The 20,273-nt window shown below is 51.4% G+C and overlaps 2 protein-coding genes across 3 annotated transcripts in view; one reads left to right on the top strand and one right to left on the bottom strand.

The window, feature by feature from the left end:
* The window catches only part of LOC129693308 (nephrocystin-3-like), a gene marked incomplete at its 5' end in the record, with an annotated part of 48,812 nt that extends 34,583 nt beyond the window's left edge, over positions 1-14,229 (top strand). The window contains 8 exons of the mRNA XM_055630156.1: positions 343-584; positions 3,367-3,442; positions 5,069-5,196; positions 5,719-5,959; positions 7,005-7,130; positions 8,099-8,214; positions 11,728-12,767; positions 12,959-14,229. Coding sequence (XP_055486131.1) covers positions 343-584; positions 3,367-3,442; positions 5,069-5,196; positions 5,719-5,959; positions 7,005-7,130; positions 8,099-8,214; positions 11,728-11,908 — 1,110 coding nt within the window. The remainder of the gene's footprint in view (positions 1-342; positions 585-3,366; positions 3,443-5,068; positions 5,197-5,718; positions 5,960-7,004; positions 7,131-8,098; positions 8,215-11,727; positions 12,768-12,958) is intronic.
* A 5,060-nt stretch (positions 14,230-19,289) lies between these two features.
* uba5 (ubiquitin-like modifier activating enzyme 5) overlaps positions 19,290-20,273 on the bottom strand; it is a 30,019-nt gene continuing 29,035 nt past the window's right edge. The window contains exon 12 of one of the 2 annotated variants that reach the window (XM_055630157.1): positions 19,290-20,059. In XM_055630157.1, coding sequence (XP_055486132.1) covers positions 19,976-20,059 — 84 coding nt within the window. In that variant the 3' untranslated portion in view covers positions 19,290-19,975. The remainder of the gene's footprint in view (positions 20,060-20,273) is intronic. The other variant, XM_055630158.1, reaches the window with a different exon arrangement.

Raw genomic sequence — 20,273 nt, 5'->3', positions numbered from 1 at the left:
CACTCCCTCTTCTCCCCATCGGGCAAAAGGCACAGAAGTGTGAAAACACACACCTCCAGATTCAGACACAGTTTCTTCCCAGCTGTTATCAGGCAACTGAACCATCCTACCACAACCAGAGAGCAGTCCTGAACTACTACCTACCTCATTGGTGACTCTTGGACTATACTTGATCGGACTAAACGTTATTCCCTTTATCCTGTATCTGTACACTGTGGACGGCTTGATTGTAATCATGTATTGTCTGTCCGCTGACTGGTTAGCACGCAACAGAAGCTTTTCATTGTACCTCGATACATGTGACGATAAACTGAAGCGCAGGGTTTGTGACTGTGCCCACAGGCGGTGGCCCCACTGCAGCGTTCTCTGGAGATCCGGGAGAGTGCGTTGGACCCGGACCACCCCAACGTGGCGCAGTCCTTGCACCAGCTCGCCAGCGTGTACGTGCAGTGGAAGAAGTTCGGCAACGCCGAGCAGCTGTACAAGCAGGCGCTGGAGATCAGCGAGAATGCCCATGGCCCCGTACACCCACGGGTGGCTCAGCAGCTCGATGCCCTGGCCATGCTGTACCAGAAACAGAACAAGTAAGTCCCACAGGCCCTTCAGCCCTACCTGACCATGCTAACCCAGCTACTCAACGCCTTGCCCATGCTGTACCAGAAACAGAACAAGTAAGTCCCACCGTCACCCCGTCCATGCTAATCAAGCAGCTCGATCAAGCGGCTGGGCTTGTATACTCTGTAGTTTAGAAGGATGAGAGGATATCTTATTGAAACATTATTAAGGGTTTGGACACACCAGAGGCAGGAAACGTGTACCCGATGTGAGACCACACCTGGAGTATTGTGTGCAGTTTTGGTCCCCTAATTTGAGGAAGGACATTCTTGCTATTGAGGGAGTGCAGCGTAGGTTTACAAGGTTAATTCCCGGGATGGCGGGACTGTCACATGTTGAGAGAATGGAGCAGCTGACCTTGTACACTCTGGAGTTTGGAAGGATGAGGGGGATCTCATTGAAACATATAAGATTGTTAAAGGTTTGGACACGCTAGAGGCAGGAAACATGTTCCCGATGTTGCGGGGGAGTACAGAACCAGGGGCCACAGTTTAAGAATAAGGAGTAAGCCATTTAGAACGGAGATGAGGAAACACTTTTTCACACAGAGAGTTGTGAGTCTGTGGAATTCTCTGCCTCAGAGGGTGGTGGAGGCCAGTTCTCTGGATACTTTCATGAGAGAGCTAGATAGGGCTCTTAAAGATAGCAGAGTCAGGGGATATGGGGAGAAGGCAGGAACGGGGTACTGATTGGGGATGATCAGCCATGATCACATTGAATGGTGGTGCTGGCTCGAAGGGCCGAATGGCCTACACCAACACCTATTGTCTATTGTCTACACACTGGCCATGCTGTACCAGAAACAGACCAAGTAAATTACCCAAGAGGGAAACAGGCCCTTCAGCCCAACCTGTCCATGCTAACCAAGCTGCTCGACGACCTGGCCATGTTGTACCAGAAACAGAATAAGTAAGTCACAGAGTCACCCAGCACGGTAACTCATCCACAAAATGCTGAAGTAACCTTGCAGATCATTAGACTTTATCGATGCAGCGTGGAAACAGGCCCTTTGGCCCAACCCATCCATGCCAACCAAGGTTAAAGCTAGAAACGACACAAAGTGCTGGAGTAACTCAGCGGGTCGTTAGACTTTAGAGATGCAGCATTCAGTAGCATTACAGTAGAAAGCATTTTATCGGGATGCATCACAGCACGGTTTGGGAACAGCTCTATCCAAGACCGCAAGAAATTGCAGAGAATTATGGACGCAACCCAGACCATCACACAAACCAACCTCCCTTCTATTGACTCCATCTACACCTCACGCTGCCTCGGCAAGGCCAGCAGCATCATCAAGGACCAGTCGCACCCCAGGCCACTCCCTCTTCTCCTCTCTCCCATCGGGCAAGAGGTACAGAAGTGTGAAAACGAACGCACACCTCCAGGTTCGGGGACAGTTTTTTCCCAGCTGTTATCAGACAACTGAACCATCGTACCACAACCAGACAGCGGTCCAGAACTACTATCTACCTCTTTGGTGACCCTCGGACTGTCCTTGATTGAACTTTTCTGGCTTCACCTTGCACTAAACGTTATTCCCTTATCCTGTATCTGTACACTGTGAACGGGTCGATTGTAATCATGTGTTGTCTTTCCGCTAACTGGTTAGCACGCAACAAAAGCTTTTCACTGTACCTCGGTACACGTGACAATAAACTCAACTGAACCAAGATTAGAAACACGGTGCTGACATTTAATGAATGTTGCCTGGGTTTCAGCAACTAAGTTACAGAAAAAGGTTGAACAAGTTAAGGCTTTATTCTTTGGAGTGCAGAAGGTTAAGGGGGGACTTGATAGAGGTTTTTAAAATGATGAGAGGGATAGACAGAGTTGACATGGACAAGCTTTTCCCACTGAGAGTAGGGAAGATTCAAACAAGGGGACATGACTTGAGAATTAAGGGACTGAAGTTTAGGGGTAACATGAGGGGGAACTTCTTTACTCAGAGAGTGGTAGCTGTGTGGAATGAGCTTCCAGTGAAGGTGGTGGAGGCAGGTTCGTTTTTATCATTTAAAAATAAATTGGATAGTTATATGGATGGGAAGGGAATGGAGGATTATGGTCTGAGTGCAGGTGTATGGGACTAGGGGAGAATACGTGTTCGGCACGGACTAGAAGGGTCGAGATGGCCTGTTTCCGTGCTGTAATTGTTATATGGTTTATATGGTTTATATTATATTTAGTTTCCGACATTGTGTTCAGTTGTGGGCACCGTGTTATAAAAGATGTTGTCAAGCTGGAGAGGGTGCTGAGAAGATTTATGAAGATGTTGCCAGGACTGGAGGGTGTGAGCTATAAGGAGAGGTTGAGCATGCTGGGACTCTATTCCTTGGAGCGCAGGAGGATGAGGGGAGATCTTATTGAGGTGGATAAAATCATGAGATGAATAGATTGGGGAGACGCATAGTCTCTTGCCCAGAGTAGGGGAATCGAGGACCAATGGACATAGGTCCAAGGTGAAGGGGAAAAGATTTAATAGGAACTTTTTCACACAAAGGGTGGTGGGTGTATGGAACGAGCTTCCAGAGGGAGTAGTTGAGGCTGGGACTATCCCAACGTTTAAGAAACAATTAGACGGGTACATGGATAGGACAGGTTTGGAGGGATACGGACCAAGCGCGGGCAGGTGGGACTAGTGTAGACGGGGCAAGTTGGAGGGTGTGGGCAAGTTGGCCTGTTTCCACGCTTAATCACCCTCTGACTGAGATGTTAATGTTGGTTCTCTGCTGAGCTTGTGTTTTGTGTTTTGAGGTACGAGCAAGTGGAATCATTGAGGAAGCGATCGATGAAGATCAGGCAGAAGATGTCCAAGCAAAAAGGGAGCATGGTGAGTGGTGAAGACGTATCTGGTATAACTGCACCGTGAGGATTCACTCTCACTCCGCCCCAAGTATGTTAGCCACACACACCATCTCCAATACAAGGTGGACACACAATGCTGGAGTAACTCAGCGGGACAGGCAGCATCTCTGGAGAGATGCAATGGGTGATGTTTCGGGTCGAGACTCTACTTCAGTCTGAAAGAAGGGTCTTGATCCGAAACGTCATCCATTCCTTCTCTCCATAGATGCTGCCGGTCCCGCTGAGCTGCTCCAGCATTTTGTGTCTATCTACAATTTTCTTGGCCTTGCTCTGGGAGTAGAAGTGGGGGCGGATCCGGATCCACAACGGCCGTGAGCCCCAGGCCGAGCTCGGTGATCGTTTGCCTGCTTCTGCTGCTGTTGGAGGTGAGACGTTGCATCGCGCCAGGGTCTTGGGCCTGTCCCACATTGGCCGTCAGGTACGTGACAGGCCGGTGGCGCCCGAAGATCTTGTTCGCTACAAAATTTTGGAGCGCCGCGCGATGTCACACACAACTACATAACCCTCCGTGCTTCTCAGTGGAACCGGCCCCGCGCGGCCACACGATGCCTGTACGCCTCAACGCGACGACGAGGTTGCGTAATTTGACACATAAGTGGGACAGGGCCTTTAGACGGGTGGGAGAACTGGGAAGGGGAAGGGGATGGAGAGAGAGGGAGAGCGAAGGCTGTCTGAAGTTAATACAATTAATACAATTATACAATTAACTGCTCAAATACAACCTTGCTGTACTTTACCCTGCACTAAATGTGTCAATATTTAATATCATGTGTACAAATCACAGTGAAAATCGTTGTTTGAGACCAAATATCAGGCGACATTTGCAGTGCCCTGTCCAGGTGCTGGTTGTTCTGGAGCGGGGCCCGATCCAGGCGAGCCCCAGGCTTCTGCAGGGCCTCCAACAACCGACATCCCTCTCCCAGTCTGACCTTGTGCCCTGGAGTCACCTCCCGCAGCCCACCGACAGGGTGCGGACGGTAGGACCCCACTCCCCTCTCCTACCAAAGACAGGTGACTGACAATGCTGGAGTAACTCAGCGGGTCAGGCAGCATCTGTGGGGAACATGGATAGGTGACGTTTCACAGAGTGCTGGAGTAACTCAGCGGGTCAGGCAGCATCTGTGGAGAACATGGATAGGTAACGTTTCACAGAGTGCTGGAGTAACTCAGCGGGTCAGGCAGCATCTGTGGAGAACATGGATAGGTGACGTTTCACAGAGTGCTGGAGTAACTCAGTGGGTCAGGCAGCATCTGTGGAGATCATGGATAGATAACGTTTCACAGAGTGCTGGAGTAATGCCCCTGTTCCACTTAGGAAACCTGAACGGAAACCTCTGGAGACTTTGCGCCCCACCCAAGGTTTTCGTGTGGTTCCCGGAGGTTGCAGGTGGTTGCCGGAGGTTGCAGGTAGTGGAAGCAGGTAGGGAGACTGACAAAAAAACCTCCGGGAACCGCACGGAAACCTTGGGTGGGGCGCAAAGTCTCCAGAGGTTTCCGTTCAGGTTTCCTAAGTGGGACAGGGGCATTTAACTCAGCGGGTCAGGCTGCATCTGTGGAGAACGTCACTGACGGTGCTGCTTTCTGTCTACAGCACGGCTTTGCCATCCTGCGTCGCAGGGTGCTGCAGTTGGAGGAGCTGAGCCTGCGCGCCGAGTCTGCAGACACCGCCCACACTCTCAACGAGCTGGGAGTGCTGTACTACCTGCAGAACAACCTGGAGTGAGTACACCCTGTTTTAGTTTAGAGATGCAGCGCGGAAACAGGCCCCTTCAGCCCACCGAGTCCTCGCCCACCAGCGACCCCCCCCCCCCTGCCCCTACACTAGCGTTATTCTACACACACTTGGGGGACAATTTACAATTGTCATATGCTGAGAGAATGGAGCAGCTGGGCTTGTACACTCAAAGTTCTGCAGTTGTACAGAGCCCTAGCGAGACCACACCTGGAGTATGGTGTGCAGATTTGGTCCCCTAATTTGAGAAAGGACATTCTTGCTATTGAGGGAGTGCAGCGTAGGTTTACAAGGTTAATTCCCGGGATGGTGGGAAAATAGGGCTCTTGAAAATAGCGGAGTCGGGGATATGGGGAGAAGGCAGGAGAAGGCAGGAACGGGGTACTGATTGGGGATGATCAGCCATGATCACATTGAATGGCGGTGCTGGCTTGAAGGGCCGAATGGCCTACTCCTGCACCTATTGTCTATTGTATTGATCTGGATGTTGTTGCCCGCTGTGGCCGCAGAACCGCTGAGATGTTCCTGAGGCGTTCGCTGGAGATGAGGGAGCGCACCGTCGGGCGTGAGCACCCGGACTGCGCGCAGTCCCTCAACAACCTGGCGGCCCTGCACAACGAGAGGGGGGAGCAGGAGAAGGCGGAGGAGCTGTACGAGCGGGCGCTGGAGATCCGCTGCCGAGCCCTGGCACCCGACCACCCCTCCGTGGCCTACACCGTCAAACACCTGGCCCTGCTCTACAAGAAGCGAGTGAGTGGAGCCGCCGCCATCAGCGAACGCACTGTCCCGTCCCTGCCTCCAAAACGGCGCCACACACTCCGGTATTCAGCTCAGTACACGACACTTTGAACTAAATTTTGCAAAGACTTTTATTCAGAAAACAAAAACAGATAAATATTAACACGATGAAAGGCAGTTTACAAACAAGGGGTCAACGGAATCATGGGCGGAAATACGGGGGGGGGGGGGGGGTCACGTACCATCCATGTTTTGAGAGGTGGGGGAAAATGCCCCCAATGTTTTGTAATCTGGATTTTTAAATTTTGTGGAAAAAAAACGATTAAAAATATTCGCGTTCTGCGAGACAGTGGGGGCCGGACTGATGATCGAGGTCGCCGATAGGGCGAGAGAGACGTCGGTCAGCAGGCAGTGAGGGGGGGGGGGGGGGGGAGACATGATGATTCAGCGCGATGATTGGAGGAGTCAGTTGTCAGTCAGAGGCGCACGTAGAGGGGTGGGACCGAGCGCAGTGATTGGAGGAGGGAGACGTCCTGGTGGAGCAAAGATCATAGAGTGGAGCTTGAATCGACCCGTTTGCGGGGCCTTTCATCGCCTGGCGCGGCTTAAAATCGACTTAAAACCGGTGCGGTCAAATTGCTGCGTTGAGGCGATCGAGCCTCCCGATGTTGAGGCCCTGGCCGGGCGATGGAAGATCCCGCGGCCGGTTTGAAGCCGCGCCGGGCGATGAAAGGCCCCGCGAACGGGCCGATTGTAGCCCCACGATTCGGGGCGGGCGAAGCTGCTGTGGCTGGAGTTCAGAGTCTGTCTCCAACCAGGTCAGCTCCTGATGTTAACGTCCACAGGGCCCACGTCCGGAGCCTCGCGCGCATGCGTGTGTGCGCGCCACCAACAAAGTGTGTCCCCCCCATGTTTCGATAACGATTTCCACCCCTGATCAGATTAATATATCGGCTACTTTAGAGTTCACTGATATAACCCTCCACCCTGTTGCCACAGTGGCCACGCCTGTGTTCCTCCTGCCGTAACTAATCCTTGTTTTTTTTTGCGCTGTTAGGGGAAGCTGGAGCAGGCGGCTGCTCTGTGTCAGTTGGCGGTGGAGATACGACAGAAGTCCTTTGGGCCAAAGCACCCGAGCGTAGCCACGGCCTTGGTCAACCTGGCCGTGCTGTACTGCCAGCTGGTACGTCCCAATCGCACGCCTCGATAAACAAACGCTCACCGTTCCCGGATAGTTATCCGCTACAGGGGGGAGGGGGGAGATTGGACACACGAGGATTAGTTTCTCCGGAACGTCGGAGGATGGGGAGAGACGCGATAGGAATGCGGCACGGAGACGGAGCGGTCCGAGTTGCTGCCTCACAGCGCCAGAGACACGGATTCCATCCTGACCACTGGTGCCGTCCGTAAGGAGTTTGTACCTTCTCCCCGTGGGTTTTCCCCGGGTGCTCCGGTTTCCTCCCACACTCCAAAGACGTGCAGGTTTGTAGGTCAATTGGCTTCTGTAAAAATTGGAAAATTGTCCCTCGTGTGTGTGTGTGTAGGACAGTGTTAGTGTGCGAGGTGATCGCTGGTTGGCACGGACTCGGTGGGCCAAAGGGCCTGTGTCCGTGCTGCATCTCCGGAGAACATGGGTAGGTGACGTTTCACAGAGTGCTGGAGTAACTCAGCAGGTCAGACAGCATCTGTGGAGAACATGGATAGGTGACGTTTCACAGAGTGCTGGAGTAACTCAGCGGGTCAGGCAGCGTCTGTGGAGAACATGGAGAGGTGACGGTTTGGGTCGGGACCCTTCATCAGACTGAGTGTTTGAGTGTGGCGTGTACTGACAGGGGTTGGCAAAGTGTTTTTATTTCTGGTTTGCATGTATTGAGGAAATGGAAATTACTTTTCCAATAATAAAGTGGATGAGGCAGGGACAATGGCAGCGTTCACGAGACATTTGGACAGGTACATGGATAGGACGGCTTTACAGGGATATGGACCAAACGCGGGCAGGTGGGCTGGTAGAGTAGATGGGGCATGTTGGTCGGTGTGGGCAAGTTGGGCCGAAGGGCCTGTTTCAACGCTGTGTGGCTCTACAGTAAATATATTGCTGTCTTTAAACCTTCTGGCAATAATTCTCACAGCTCCACCTTCTCTCTTCCGCAGAAGAAGCACACGAAAGCACTGCCGCTCTATGAGCGTGCACTGAAGATCTACGAGGACAGCCTGGGCCGCTGTCACCCGCGGGTGGGAGAGACACTGAAGAACCTCGCCCTGCTCAGGTAAGGAGCGCCAGTGTGATCCACACTCCCACAGTGATAGACAATAGACAATAGGTGCAGGAGTAGGCCATTCAGCCCTTTGAGCCAGCACCGCCATTCAATGTGATCATGGCTGATCATCCCAAATCAGTACCCCGTTCCTGCTTCTCCCCATATCCCCTGACTCCGCTATTTTTAAGAGCCCTATCTAACTATCTCTTGAAAGTGTCCACAAAACTGGTCTCCACCGCGCCCTGAGGCAGAGAATTCCACAGACTCACAACTCTCTGTGTGAAAAAGTGTTTCCTCGTCTCCGTTCTAAATGGCTTCCCCCTTATTCTTAAACTGTGGCCCCTGGTTCTGGACTCCCCCAACATCGGGAACATGTTTCCTGCCTCTAGCGTGTCCAAACCCTTAATGTATCAATAAGACCTGCCGCTCATCCTTCTAAACTCCAGAGTGTACAAGCCCAGCCGCTCCATTCTCTCAGCATATGACAGTCCCGCCATCCGGGAATTAATTGGGAGTTTAGATCCACACTCAGTGATCTACTTTCCCCCAGTGATCTGCTCATAGAGTCACACAGTCCCTCGGTGGGCACTCAATGCCAATCAAAAATAGACATCAAAATGCTGGAGTAACTCAGTGGGTCAGGCACCATCTCTGGAGAGAAGGATGGGCGACGTTTCAGGTCCAGACCCTCTTCAGACTTCAAAATCAGACAGAATTCGAAAGACATTTGTGTGGCGGAGGAACTGCGGATGCTGGTTAGACACCAAAGATAGACACAAAATGCTGGAGTAACTCAGCAGGGCAGGCAGCACCTGCGGAGAGAAGGGATGGGTGACGTTTCAGGTCGAGATCCTTCTTCAGACTTGTCGACCAACATGTCCCAGCTACACCTGGGAACATATCCCTCTAAACCTGTCCTGTCCATGTCCCTGTCTAAATGTCTCTTAAATGTTGCGTAGTACCTCCCTCAACTACCTCCTCTGGCAGCTCGTTCCATAACCCACCGCCCTCTGTGTGAAAGAGTTACCCCTCGGGTTCCTATTAAATCTTTCCCCCCTCACCCTAAACCTATGCCCTCTGGTTCTTGATTCCCCTACTCTGGGCAAGAGACTCTGCCCATCTACCCGTTCAATTCCTCGTATCTGCCTCCACCACCACCCTTGGCAGCGCGTTCCAGGCACCCACCACCCTCTGCGTAAATATCAAATACTGGAGGGCGCAGCTTTAAGGTGAGAGGGGCAAAGTTTAAAGGAGATGTGCGGGGCAGGTTTTTTTTACACAGAGGGGGGTGGGTGCCTGGAACGCGCTGCCAGGGGTGGTGGTGGAGGCAGATACGATAGTGGTGTTGAAGAGGCTTTTGGATCGGCACATGGATATGCAGGAGATGGAGGGACATGGATCACATGCAGGCAGAGGGGAGTTGGTCTTGGCATTGTGTACAGCACGGACATTGTGGGCTGAAGGGCCTGTTCCCACTCTGACCTTTCTGTCCTGGGCCTCCTCCACTGTCAGAATCTGGATAAACAGGGTCTGATTAGGAACAGTCAACATGGATTTGTGCCTGGAAGGTCGTGCTTGACTAATCTTCTTGAATTTTTTGAAGAGGTTATTCGGGAAATTGATGAGGGTAAAGCAGTGGATGTTGTATATATGGACTTCAGTATGGCCTTTGACAAGGTTCTTCATGGAAGGTTGGTTAAGAAGGATCAATTGTTGGGTATTAATGGTGGAGTAGCAAGATGGATTCAACAGTGGCTGAATGGGAGATGCCAGAGAGTAATGGTGGATGGTTGTTTGTCAGGTTGGAGGCCAGTGACTAGTGGGGTGCCACAGGGATCTGTGTTGGGTCCACTGTTGTTTGTCATGTACATCAATGATCTGGATGATGGTGTGGTAAATTGGATTAGTACGTATGCAGATGATACTAAGATAGGTGGGGTTGTGGATAATGAAATAGATTTTCAAAGTCTACAGAGAGATTTATGCCAGTTGGAAGAGTGGGCTGAAAGATGGCAGGTGGAGTTTAATGCTGATAAGTGTGAGGTGCTACATCTTGGCAGGACAAATCAAAATAGGACGTACATGGTAAATGGTAGGGAATTGAAGAATGCAGGTGAACAGAGGGATCTGGGAATAACTGTGCACAGTTCCCTGAAAGTGGAATCTCATGTAGATAGGGTGGTAAAGAAAGCTTTTGGTGTGCTGGCCTATATAAATCAGAGCATTGAGTATAGAAGTTAGGATGTAATGTTAAAATTGTACAAGGCATTGGTGAGGCCAATTCTGGAGTATGGTGTACAATTTTGGTCGCCTAATTATAGGAAGTACGTCAACAAAATAGAGAGAGTACAGAGGAGATTTACTAGAATGTTGCCTGGGTTTCAGCAACTAAGTTACAGAGAAAGGTTGAACAAGTTAGGGCTTTATTCTTTGGAGCGCAGAAGGTTAAGGGGGGACTTGATAGAGGTTTTTAAAATGATGAGAGGGATAGACAGAGTTGACGTGGAAAAGCTTTTCCCACTGAGAGTAGGGAAGATTCAAACAAGGGGACATGACATGAGAATTAAGGGACTGAAGTTTAGGGGTAACATGAGGGGGAACTTCTTTACTCAGAGAGTGGTGGCTGTGTGGAATGAGCTTCCAGTGAAGGTGGTGGAGGCAGGTTCGTTTTTATCATTTAAAAATAAATTGGATAGTTATATGGACGGGAAAGGAATGGAGGGTTATGGTCTGAGCGCAGGTATATGGGACTAGGGGAGAATACGTGTTCGGCACGGACTAGAAGGGTCGAGATGGCCTGTTTCCGTGCTGTAATTGTTATATGGTTATAATGAGGCCACACGCAAACTGGAGTAACAGCACCTGATATTCTGCTTGGACCAGTCAATGAAGCACCACTGCCTGAGCTCACCTGTTGTGGCACTGATTGGTCGTGGTCTTCTTTTCCCTCCACTTCTTCACCCCCACATCCTCTCCTTTCAGTCTGACCCGAAACATCACCTATCCATGTTCTCCACAGATGCTGCCTGACCCGCTGAGCTACTCCAGCACTCTGTGTATCTCTAAACCAGGGGTCGGCAACCCACGGCCCCCGGGGCCGAATGCGGCCCTCAACCCGAAATCATCCGGCCCGCCGAGCGCTGAGCTCTGTCTGTACGGCATCCTGCGCAAAGCCGCCAGCACGGCCGCGCACCTTCTGTGAACACGTTTAAGAAAGAACTGTGGATGCTGGAAAAATCGAAGGTGGACAGAAAATGCCGGAGAAACTCAGCGGGTGGAGACATGCGAGGGTTGCGTGAGGCTGCCTCACCCGCTGAGTTTCTCCAGCATTTTTGTCCCACCTTCTGTGAACACGTGATTTGATGCCTGCCATCCGGGGCGGGATGGGGGTGGGATCCATGTGTACACGTGATAGACGTGGCCCCCACCATCCGCTCACAGATGTGCGTCCCGCCCCCTATGCACAACAAGGTTGCCCGACCCCTGGTCTAAAGTATTGACGTCTTTGTTGATTGACTATAGCTACGAAGAGGCCAATTTTGAGAAGGCAGCAGAATTGTACAAAAGGGCGATGGACATCAAGGAGGCGGAGGTGTCGGGGACTGGCGGCAAAGCTCTCTCGCGCCACTCGTCCAGCGGGGATGCGCTGAGTTTGAAGAACACGGCGGCCGTCAATCCCAGTCTGGAGCTGGCCTTCAGGTGACTGCAACCCACACGCCCATGGCATCATCCCTCTGCTTGGAGGCTGCCGACCTGCTATAGACAATAGACAATAGGTGCAGGAGTAGGCCATTCGGCCCTTCGAGCCAGCACCGCCATTCAATGTGATCATGGCTGCTCATCCCCAATCAGTACCCCGTTCCTGCCTTCTCCCCTTATCCCCTGACTCCGCTATCTTTAAGAGCCCTATTTAGCTCTCTCTCTTGAAAGCATCCAGAGAACCGGCCTCCACAGCCCTCTGAGGCAGAGAATTCCAAAGACTCACCATGATCTGTGAGAAAAAGTGTTTCCTCATCTCCATTCTAAATGGCTTACTCTTTATTCTTAAACTGAGGCACCTGGTTCTGGACTCCCCCAACATCGGAAACATGTTTCCTGCCCCTAGAGTGTCCAGACCCTGAATAATCTTATATGTTTCTGGAGCGATGTTCAGGGGGAAAGGTCCCGACACAAAACACCGTCAACCCATCCCCCTCCGCGGGCGCTGCCCGATACACATTGTTTCTCCACTTGGTATTTTCAAAGCTGCTTTGAAGAGCGTCCGAACCAGAACGGATCTCTTCTTCCCCCACACGCACATCAGTCCGAAGAAGGGTCTCGATGGTATTTTGTGTGTGGAGAGCCAGCAACAGCACTCGGGCCATGCAAGACCTGCACTGTCACAGGTGCCTTTTCACAGTTGAAACATCCAACAAAGCCTCTAAGGTGAAGGGGGCAAAGATTTAATAGGAACCTGAGGGGTACCTTTTTCGACACAGAGAGTGGTGGGTGTATGGAACAAGCTGCCAGAGGAGACACTCGAGGCAGGGACTCTCGCAATGTTTAAGAAACATTTAAGACATGTTCATGTTTAAGAAGGAACTGCAGATGCTGGAAAAATCGAAGGTAGACAAAAAATGCTGAAGAAACTCAGCGGATGGGGCAGCATCTATGGACCCGAAAAGTCACCTATTCCTTCGCTCCATCGATGCTGCCTCATCCGCTGAGTTTCTCCAGCATTTTTGTCCACCATCGATTTTTCCAGCATCTGCAGTTCCTTTCTTAAACGGAACGGATTTAATTGAAAGGTTCCAGTGAAGATTTCCGGTAATTTTTTGTACTGTTCAGCATTTAGTTTTTCCACTATATATACACAATAAACTAAACTGTCAAGAAATGTTTTAGGGGTGGGGGTGGGGATGAACAGCGATCAAACACTAATGTACCTGGCAGGGGTCGGGACAGAAAGGGTCCCTCAGTTGGATGAGCTGGTTTGGAATGAGTAGCTTACACTTGCAAATGAGCAGTTCCTTGCTGCATCAGACTTCTACTTCAATTCAATTTAATTGCCCTTTATTGTCATTCAAACATGCAAGTTTTGGACAAAATGTCGTTCCTGCAGTCATAACAGCAAAAAAATAAACCAAAACACACAATTAACAGTTTCACACAAACATCTATCACAGTGAATCTCCAAACACCCCCTCACTGTGATGGAAAGAGGTGTTAGGAGATTCCCTGTCCTTTGTTCTTCTCCCGCGGTCAGGCAGCCAAACTACAACGTCGAGGCGACCAGGGTTCCCGATGTTAAAGCCCCCAGCGGGCGATGGTAAGTCCCGCAGCCATTTAAGCTGCGCCGGTCGATTTAAGCCCCTGCCGATTCAAACCCCTCGATTCGGGCGGGCGAAGTTTGCCGTTGCGGGATCTCCCCGAAAATCGGTCTCCCACCAGGGACCTGCAAGCTCCCGACTCCACCGTCCACAGGGCCCGCGGTCGGGTCATAGCCGCAGCCACAGCGCCACCACAGCTCCGAAGTCGGCCAGCTCCACGATGGTGAGTTCGCAGGCTCTACTACTGGAGCCCTCAGGTCGATTCCGGTTGGAGGACGCCAGCTCCACAATGTTAGGCCCCAACGACAACGGAGACACGACAAGGGACAAGTCCCGTTCCCCGTTCAGGGAAGAGATTAAAAAGTTTTCCCCACACCCCCTGCATATACACAACTAATGATAAAACAAAAACAAGACAAAAAGAAAGAAAAAAGACAGACGGACTGCCGGTAGCCGTTGCCACAAGGCACCGCCACTTCCCATGAGAAAGGTGTGTTTACACATAGCTTCTGATGCCCAAACCTGTACTGACATTACATTGAGTATAAATGTGTTCCTCATGTGTAGAGCTACGATTGGCACCTACATCCAATGATACGATACGTTAGAACTTTATCCCAGGAAGGAAATTGATCTTAAAAACACAAGAAGATACGTGAAACATGAAGTTAAAGTGACGAGTGGAAAGGATCGGGGATGTGCAAAGATTGGGGGAGGGGGGTGAGGGGAGAGGGGAGTCAGTCTCAGTCTATCCCAAGACAGAAGGAGGGGAAGGTGTTGTACAGTTTGATAGCTACAGGGAAGAAGGATCTCCTGTGGCGTTCTGTGCTGCATCTTGGTGGGACCAGTCTGTTGCTGAAGGTGCTCCTCAGGTTGACCAGTGTGTCACGGAGGGGGAGGGTGAGCTAGTATTGTCCAGGATGCTCTGCAGTTTGAGGAGCATCCCCCCCCTCCAAAACCAACCTCCCGTGAATCCAACAATGCAATGTCTGAAGACCTGTTCCTGGGATGTTCCCATGACTGGGAGGATTGGGATAGGATGGCTCATGGGTTTATTCACAAACTTTTTCTCAGGAAGGGAATGTCAAAGAGTAGAGGGCGCAGGTTTAAGGTGAGAGGGGCAAAGTTTAAAGGAGATGTGCGGGGCAGGTTCTTTTTTTACACAGAGGGTGGTGGGTGCCTGGAACGCGCTGCCAGGGGTGGTGGTGGAGGCAGATACGATAGTGGTGTTGAAGAGGCTTTTGGATCGGCACATGGATATGCAGGGAATGGAGGGACATGGATCACGTGCAGGCAGAGGGGAGTTGGTCTTGAATGATGGTCAGCATGGACATTGTGGGCCGAAGGGCCTGCTCCTGTGCTGTGTTCCATGACTGCCTTAGGAAAGAGTTCTTTATTGTTGATAATCAATGTTATGTATCAACTGGAAGAGAAAGTCCTGTTACTTTGAGCAGTATAATCTGTATGTCAGAACATTAAATATATCTTTGTGACCTCTCTGGTGTTATCTGTACCACCCTCTTTCCTCATTAGTCTCAATTCAAGGTTCAGTTTTTCCAATGTAGTGGCACGGTTGCGCAGCGGTAGAGTTGCTGCCTCACAGCGCCAGGGACCCGGGTTCCATCCTGACTTGGTGTGCTGTCTGTATGGAGTTTGCACGTTCTCCCCGTGACCTGCGTGGGTTTTCTCCAGGTGCTCCGATTTCGTCCCACACTCCAAAGACGTGCAGGTTTGTCATGAGTTCATAAGTGAAAGGAGTAGGAATAGGCCATTCTGCCCATCAAGTCTACTCCACAATTTAATCATGGCTGATCTATCTCTCCCTCCTAACCCCATTATCCTGCCTTCTCTCCGTAACCCCTGACACCCGTACTAATCAAGAATTTACCCATCTCTGCCGTAAAAATATCCACTGACTTGGCCTCCACAGCCGTCTGTGGCAAAGAATTCCACGTTCTACTACAACCCAAGTTTGCAGGTTAATTGGCTTTGGTTAAATTGTCCCCAGTGTGTGCAGGATAGTGTTAGTGCGCTGGGTGATCGCTGATTGGTGCGGACTCAGTGAGCCGAAGGGCCTGTTTCTGCGCAGTATCTCTGAAGTCTAATAGACATCTCTGCTAATCCTTCCATGCTGTATATTGGCTGCTGTGGCTGTTCCTCAGGCAATCAAACTTGAAACACTGCTTTCTCTCCACTCTCCTGCCAACTTTCCAATCTCCCGCCTCTCCTCATGAAATGTTCGTGGGAGGAAACCCGGAGAGAGCCCGCAGTGGTGGAGTTGCAAGATGGTGGTGGATGGAGGAGAGGGTGGGTGCTGGTCTCATGTCCCGCGCCCACAGTGATGTCTGGGGGTTCAGCGGCCAGCTGTGAGTAGGGTCGCCGACTTTCTCAAATAAGGGACAAAAGGTCAAAATACGGGACAAATTCCCGACAGCAATTCGTCGACCGACTCGGCCGTGTCTGGGTGAATGGCAAGTTGGCCCCGGGTGCTGGACTGCACACAAAGCCCAGCCGGCGGGGCCAGCTGAGGAGTTTTGGCCCGGGGGCCGCGCGAAGTCATTTGCAAAGTCCAGAGCCCCATCCAACTCATGAACTAATGATCGGCCATGAGAAGGAGGGGTGGTGGTGGTGTCGGCGGTAAGTGAATGTCCAAAGGTCGGACAGCTGGCCAGGCTGCCGACCGACGGTGCCACGGGCGAGGCGCTGCTGCTGCTGCTGCACTCCATGGGCTGCACTACATCGGGACGGGTGAGGCGGGGCTGGACGCGGTGCTCCGACCCGACAGTCCCCTCGACCCGAGTAGTAGCGGTCAAATATGGGACAAGGGCGGTCCCATACGGGACAAACCAATTTAGCCCAATATACGGGATGTCCCGGCTATTCCGCTGGCCGTCCACAGGTCAAGGTGTGGGTGGAGGGGAGAGGACTGCTGGTGGCCCTGCAGCAGCCTGTGGCTCCATTAGACCGGCAGTATTCCATGAGGCTGGGCGTGTGGATGGGACACGGATGCGGCAACACGGAGCAGTGGAGACTCGGACAACATCGCCTGGCCAGGCTGACCCCTGCAACTCCCACCCAGTGCCGTCTCCATATAGGGTTGACAAACGTGCTGGAGAAACTCAGCGGGTGCAGCAGCATCTATGGAGCGAAGGAAATAGGCAACGTTTCGGGCCGAAACCCTTCTTCAGACTGATGTGGGATGGTGGGGAGGAGGGATGGGGGGCAGGGAGAAGAGAAAAAGGAAGAGGAGAAGCCCGAGGGCTGAGGGAGAGTTGAGAAGGAGAGGAGACAGCAAGGGCTACCGGAAATTGGAGGTCAATGTTTATGCCGCTAGGGTGCAGACTGCCCAAGCGGAATACGAGGTGCTGCTCCTCCAATTTACGGTGGTCCTCACTCTGGCCATGGTGGAGGCCCAGGACAGAAAGGTCGGATTCGGAATGGGAGGGGGAGTTGAAGTGCTGAGCCACTGGGAGATCAGGTTGGTTAATGCGGACCAAGCGGCGGTGTTCGGCGAAACGATCGCCAAACCTACGCTTAGTCTCACCGATGTAGATCTGCTGACATCTAGAGCAGCGGATGCAATAGATGAGGTTGGAGATGCAGGTAAATCTCTGTTGCACCTGGAACGACTGCTTGGGTCCTTGAATGGAGTCGTGGGGGGAGGTAAACACGTGTCGCATCTCTTGCGGTTGCAAGGGAAAGTGCCCGGGGAGGAGGTGGTGCGGTTGGGAAGGGAAGAATTGACCAGAGAGTTACAGAGGGAGCGGTCTCGGCGGAAAGCAGACGGGGGGAGATGGAAAGATGTGGAGAGTGGTGGGGTCACGTTGGAGGTGGCGAAACTGACGGAGGAAATCGCCGTCTCCATGACAACGGGCCTTATGGCCAAGTTAAGACTAAAGTTTTAAGAATTTTGCAAACAAGTCAGGGTCAGAACTGTGGTGAAACGTGTACTGCCTCACAATGGGGAAACAGGCCCTTCAGCCCAACTTATCCATGTCAACCAAAATGTCCCACATGCCCCCCCTTTGCCCCATATCCCTCCAAACCTGTCCTATCACGGTACCTGTCCAGATATGTTTTAAACACTGTGATAGTCCCAGCCTCAGCCAGCTCGTTCCATACACCCACCACTCTTTATGTTAAAAGGTTGCCCCTTTGGTTCCTATTAAATCTTTTCCCCTCTCACCTTAAACCTATGTCCTCTGGTCCTCGATTCCCCTACTCTGGGCAAGTAGGGGAAGAGTGTGCATTTACTCTGTGTATGCCATCTTCTTTATCCTCACCCGACAATCATTACATGCTTGTACTTATGATTGTGTTTAGAGTCATAGAGCGATACAGGTTAGAAACAGGCCCTTAGGCCCGACACCCACACTGCCCAACAATGTCCCAGCTACACTAGTCCCACCTGCCTGCGCTTGGCCCATATCCCTCCAAACCTGTCCTATCCATGTACCTGTCTAATTGGTGCTTAAACGTTGAGATAGTCCCAGCCTCAACGACCTCCTCTGGCAGCTCGTTCCATATTATGTACAGAATGATTTTTCTGTATTGTATGCAAAATAATTTCACTGTACCTAGATGAATGTCAATGGCACCCCACTGAACTATTCCTTTTGTAAAGGTTAATTTCAATAATATGTTGCAAGGTTTCTAAGTGCACCTAATTTCTATGTTTCTCAAGAACATAATTACTGCACGATACCAGAACTCGCTGGATTAAATAGGAACCTGAGGGGCAACTTTTTCCACACAGAGGGTGGTGGGTGGATGGAAAGAGCTGCTGGAGGAGGTAGATGAGGCGGGGACCATCACAATGTTTGAGAAACATTATTTAGACAGGTACATGGATCGGACAGGTTTGGAGTGATATGGGCCAAACGCAAGAAGGTGGGACTAGTGTAGCTGGGGCATGTTGGCCAGTGCAGGCAGGTTGGGCCGAAGGGCCTGTTTCCACGCTGTATCACTCAGTGACTACCTCCTCCAGCAGCTCATTCCATATTATGTGTGCAATGATTTTACTGTATTGTATGCAAAATACATTCACTGTACCTGATGAATGTCAATAATGTACCACTAAACTATTCTTTTTTATAAAGGTTAATTTTAATTTAATCTAATTTAGTGCCCTCCATAATGTTTGGGACAAAGACCCATCATTTATATATTTGCCTCTGTACTCCACAATTTAAGATTATACAGGGGCGTTGGAGAGATGGCCGCTCTGCCGGCAGTCTGCTCGTTTTTTCTTTCTTTTTGTTATGTTTTAGTTCGTTAAACGTTTGTTATAATGTTCTTCAGTTTGTTTTATGTGGGGGGAGGTTAAGGGAATTTTTTTTTCAAGTTCTTACCTTCCTGGAGGTGTGATCAATTTTCGGATCACATTCTCCGGGCTCTGCAGCCTAACATCGCTGGAGCTGGAGGCCTCCTCGGACTGTTGTCAGCCCCACCGCGGGGCATGGACTTAACATCGGAGCGGATCCCTTGCCTGGGATCGCTCCCACCGCGGCCTGCTGACTTACCAACAAGGGCTCGCAGTCTAGGGAGAGGCGAGTCGGGAGCCCCAACGTCGCTGAAGGTTCGACCAGCCCCGACACGAGGTTCGATCGCCCGGCGCGGTGGAGCAGACATCCCCCCGATGCGGGAGCGGATCGCCTCGACACGGAGGGTCTGAACGCCACCGGCTACGGGAGTCAAGATCATCCCGTCAACAGGGGCTCGAGGTCCACGACCGAGGAAGAACTAATGGAAAGGACTTGAATTTTATTTCACCTTCCACCACAGTGAGGAATGGGTAGGAGTCACTGTGGATGTTCATGTTAAAATGTGTTTTTGAGTGATCTGTTGCTTTTAATTGTATAACTGACCTGGCCAGTGAAATTCCTCGTATGTTGCAAAACATACTTGGCGAATAAAGTCTGATACTGATTCTGAGTTTGCATGTTCCCACCTGCGTGGCTTTTCTCCGAGATCTTCGGTTTCCTCCCACACCACAAAAGACGTGCAGGTTTGTAGGTTAATTGGCTTGGTAAATATGTAAGATTGTCCCGAGTGTGTGCTGGACAGTGTTGGACCCGGTGGTCCGAAGAGGCATGTTTCCTTGCTGTATCTCTAAACTAAAAAAACTAAACATTAATACCAAGTTTCTCAATGATGGGGTGAGAAGAGAAGTGGCTGGATTTAAGTTAGCACGGTTTAATTGCGCAGAGCGGTGGCGTTTACAATCGTAGCGGCCGCTCGGGGAATGCAAAGAAGATGTTCAGGCAACTCTGACCATAAAGGGGATGGACACAGAGCGGGGGGGGGGGGGGGGGGGGGGAGGAGAGAGAGAGTTAGCAGGGTTTAGATGCCACTGCCCCGCGTGGCTGGCTGTCCATGCCAGAGCCCAGAGGCACCACTCCAGGGTCTGGGGGGGTCACCGCATCTAACCCAGGGTGGCGGCTGTGGTGGGCGGTCGATGGTCATAGACTCTTCATGGCGGCCATGAGCTCCTCCAGACTCTGCCCCGTGTCTCCAACAACTTCGGCATTGTCCGGCGCGGTCTGCTGAGAACACAGGCAGGACGGGCAGTTAGTGGCAGGCACGCCCCACAGTCAATAGACAATAGACAATAGGTGCAGAAGGAGGCCATTCGGCCCTTCGAGCCAGCACCGCCATTCAATGTGATCATGGCTGATCATCCCCTATCAGTACCTCATTCCTGCCTTCTCTCCATATTCCTTAACTCCACTATCCCCAACAGCTCTATCCAACTCTCTC

This window comes from Leucoraja erinacea, unplaced genomic scaffold (assembly GCF_028641065.1).
Source record: "Leucoraja erinacea ecotype New England unplaced genomic scaffold, Leri_hhj_1 Leri_254S, whole genome shotgun sequence".
NCBI lineage: Eukaryota > Metazoa > Chordata > Chondrichthyes > Rajiformes > Rajidae > Leucoraja > Leucoraja erinaceus.
This window is presented reverse-complemented; position numbering and strand designations above follow the sequence as displayed.